Source organism: Rutidosis leptorrhynchoides, chromosome 5 (assembly GCF_046630445.1).
Source record: "Rutidosis leptorrhynchoides isolate AG116_Rl617_1_P2 chromosome 5, CSIRO_AGI_Rlap_v1, whole genome shotgun sequence".
NCBI classification, from domain to species: Eukaryota; Viridiplantae; Streptophyta; class Magnoliopsida; order Asterales; family Asteraceae; genus Rutidosis; species Rutidosis leptorrhynchoides.
The window spans coordinates 103988821-103991142 of NC_092337.1; the positions used below are offsets into that span (position 1 = coordinate 103988821).

At 33.9% G+C, this 2322-nt stretch overlaps 1 protein-coding gene across 1 annotated transcript; it reads left to right on the top strand.

Annotated features, from left to right (window-relative positions):
• Positions 1–368: 368 nt before the first annotated feature.
• On the top strand, positions 369–1582 carry LOC139847740 (zinc-finger homeodomain protein 8-like). Its single transcript, XM_071837462.1, has one exon. It carries the CDS (start codon positions 399–401, stop codon positions 1488–1490), a length of 1092 nt encoding a protein of 363 aa, XP_071693563.1. The 5' UTR covers positions 369–398; the 3' UTR covers positions 1491–1582.
• Positions 1583–2322: the final 740 nt, after the last annotated feature.

Genomic DNA, 2322 nt, shown 5'->3' on the forward strand with positions numbered 1-2322 from the left:
ATCGATTGATGAAGAATTTTGGGAGGTTGAACAATTGTGCGTTCAAATGTAATACGGAGAGAGGAATTGAAAATTGAGCGTGTTGTTTTGAACCCCTAATCTCTATTTTTTCTTCCGTGTGTTTTGTATGGAGAGGGTAATCGGGAGATTTTAAGCGAGTATGGAAGACTTATCACGTGTGATTGTATAGATGATGGGTGATGGATGGGCAGGATTAAAGGATGATTTTGGATAGATGGTTAGGATCGAAATTTTTTTGGAGATATCACCTAATTGTGTGTTTGTTATTAGTGTAAGAGAGATTGAGTATTAAAGTATTCCTTCCATTTTCATAGACAATAAAAACAACACTCTAACCACATCTCACAAAATTAATTCATTTCTCTTAACCAAAACTCATGGATATCATCCCAACTCCTCCACCAACATCCACCGCTACTACCACCGTCACAACCACCGTTAAAACCCCGGATCCCGACTCCGAACAACCGCAATTCACCACAAAACACCCTCCACCACCTTTAACAAACGGCATCCTTAAACGCCACAAACCTCTCAACCACCACCAACCTCCATCACCACTAGTAGTCACATACAAAGAATGTCTCAAAAACCACGCCGCCACCATCGGCGGCCACGCCATCGACGGTTGCGGCGAGTTTATGCCGTCACCAACCTCATCACCCTCCTACCCCACCTCACTAAAATGCGCCGCTTGCGGCTGCCACCGCAATTTCCACCGCCGTGAACCGGAAGAACCCAATTTTCCACCGCCACCACCACAACCACCCATTCAACACCTCATTGAATACCAACCCCACCACCGCCACCACCCTCCACCACCCCTGACCACCGGCAGCCCCGAAAACTCACCGTCACCACCGCCGATCTCGTCATCTTACTACCCATCTTCAGCACCCCACATGCTACTCGCACTCTCCACCGGTTTATCATCGGAAAACCACCATAATAACCATTCTCCGGCGATACCCACCACCCCTGGCTCCGGTGGAACAAACCCTAATGGTAAAAAAAGATACCGAACAAAGTTCACTCAAGATCAAAAGGAAAAAATGCAGGAAATTGCTGAAAAAATTGGGTGGAAGATGCAAAAACGTGATGAAGATTTAATAATTGGATTTTGCAATCAAATTGGTGTTGATAAAAATGTTTTCAAGGTATGGATGCATAACAACAAAGCTATTGCTAATAAAGATTTCACCAATAGTACTATTAATATTAATAATATTGGAAATGATAATATGAATAATAATAATAATAATAATAATAATAATAATAATAATAATAATAATAATAATAATAATAATAATAATAATAATGGTAGTGATCATCAAGGTATTGACTTTATGAGTAATATTTCAAGAAACAACAATGGTGTTGTTGACCACAAGCTACATCTACATAATGGTGGTGGTGGTGGTGATAGATTTGGTACTGCTGGAAATGTGATTTCATCATCTTCTTGTTAAATTTTTGTTGATTTTTATTATTATTATTAAGGAGAATAATAATTAATTATTTAGTATTTTGCTTAGATTTAACATGAGGATGATCATAATCATGATGATGATGTTCTTATTGTTGGTTTTAATTCTCTTACTTATATTAGAAGTTGATGAATTGATTATTGATTATTTGTTTAATTAGTTGGTTGGTTAGTTGCTGTTTAATGTTTATGTTTTTTAGTTATATTAAAATAATAATATTTACTTAATTCCTCGTACTTTGATGAGGATAAAACAAGTTACAATCATGAGATTACCTAAATTAGGAATTTTTAATTGTGTTTAACTAGGACCAATATTTTAGTACTAGGTTTTAATTACGGATCGAGTATCTTTTTTTCCGAATTAATTAATGCAAAAAGTATCGTTTTTAATTTAAACTGTCTTTTAATATTCATCAAACAACATTAGTTGTTTAAAGTTCCTTTTATTTATAATTTATAAATTTGTTTTAGGTGATTCCCATTTGTTTATACTAATAAAATTTATTAATTTTGTATAGAAATATATAAATATTTATAACACGCTTGTAACTATGATATACAGTTAATCTCACAATCCATCACAATTATTATTACCATCATATTATATTTAAATATTTAAATTATTATAAAGTCAAATTAGCATCAATATATTGGAATTTGTAGGCAGCTTTATATCTCAATCTCGGTTGCTACTTTTATGAAATATACACTTTATCTGTTATCTTATCCCATCCTCAACTAAACGTCAATTGCTAGATTTTATTTTAATTAGAATTATAAAATTATAAATAAATTATAATTATAAATATAAA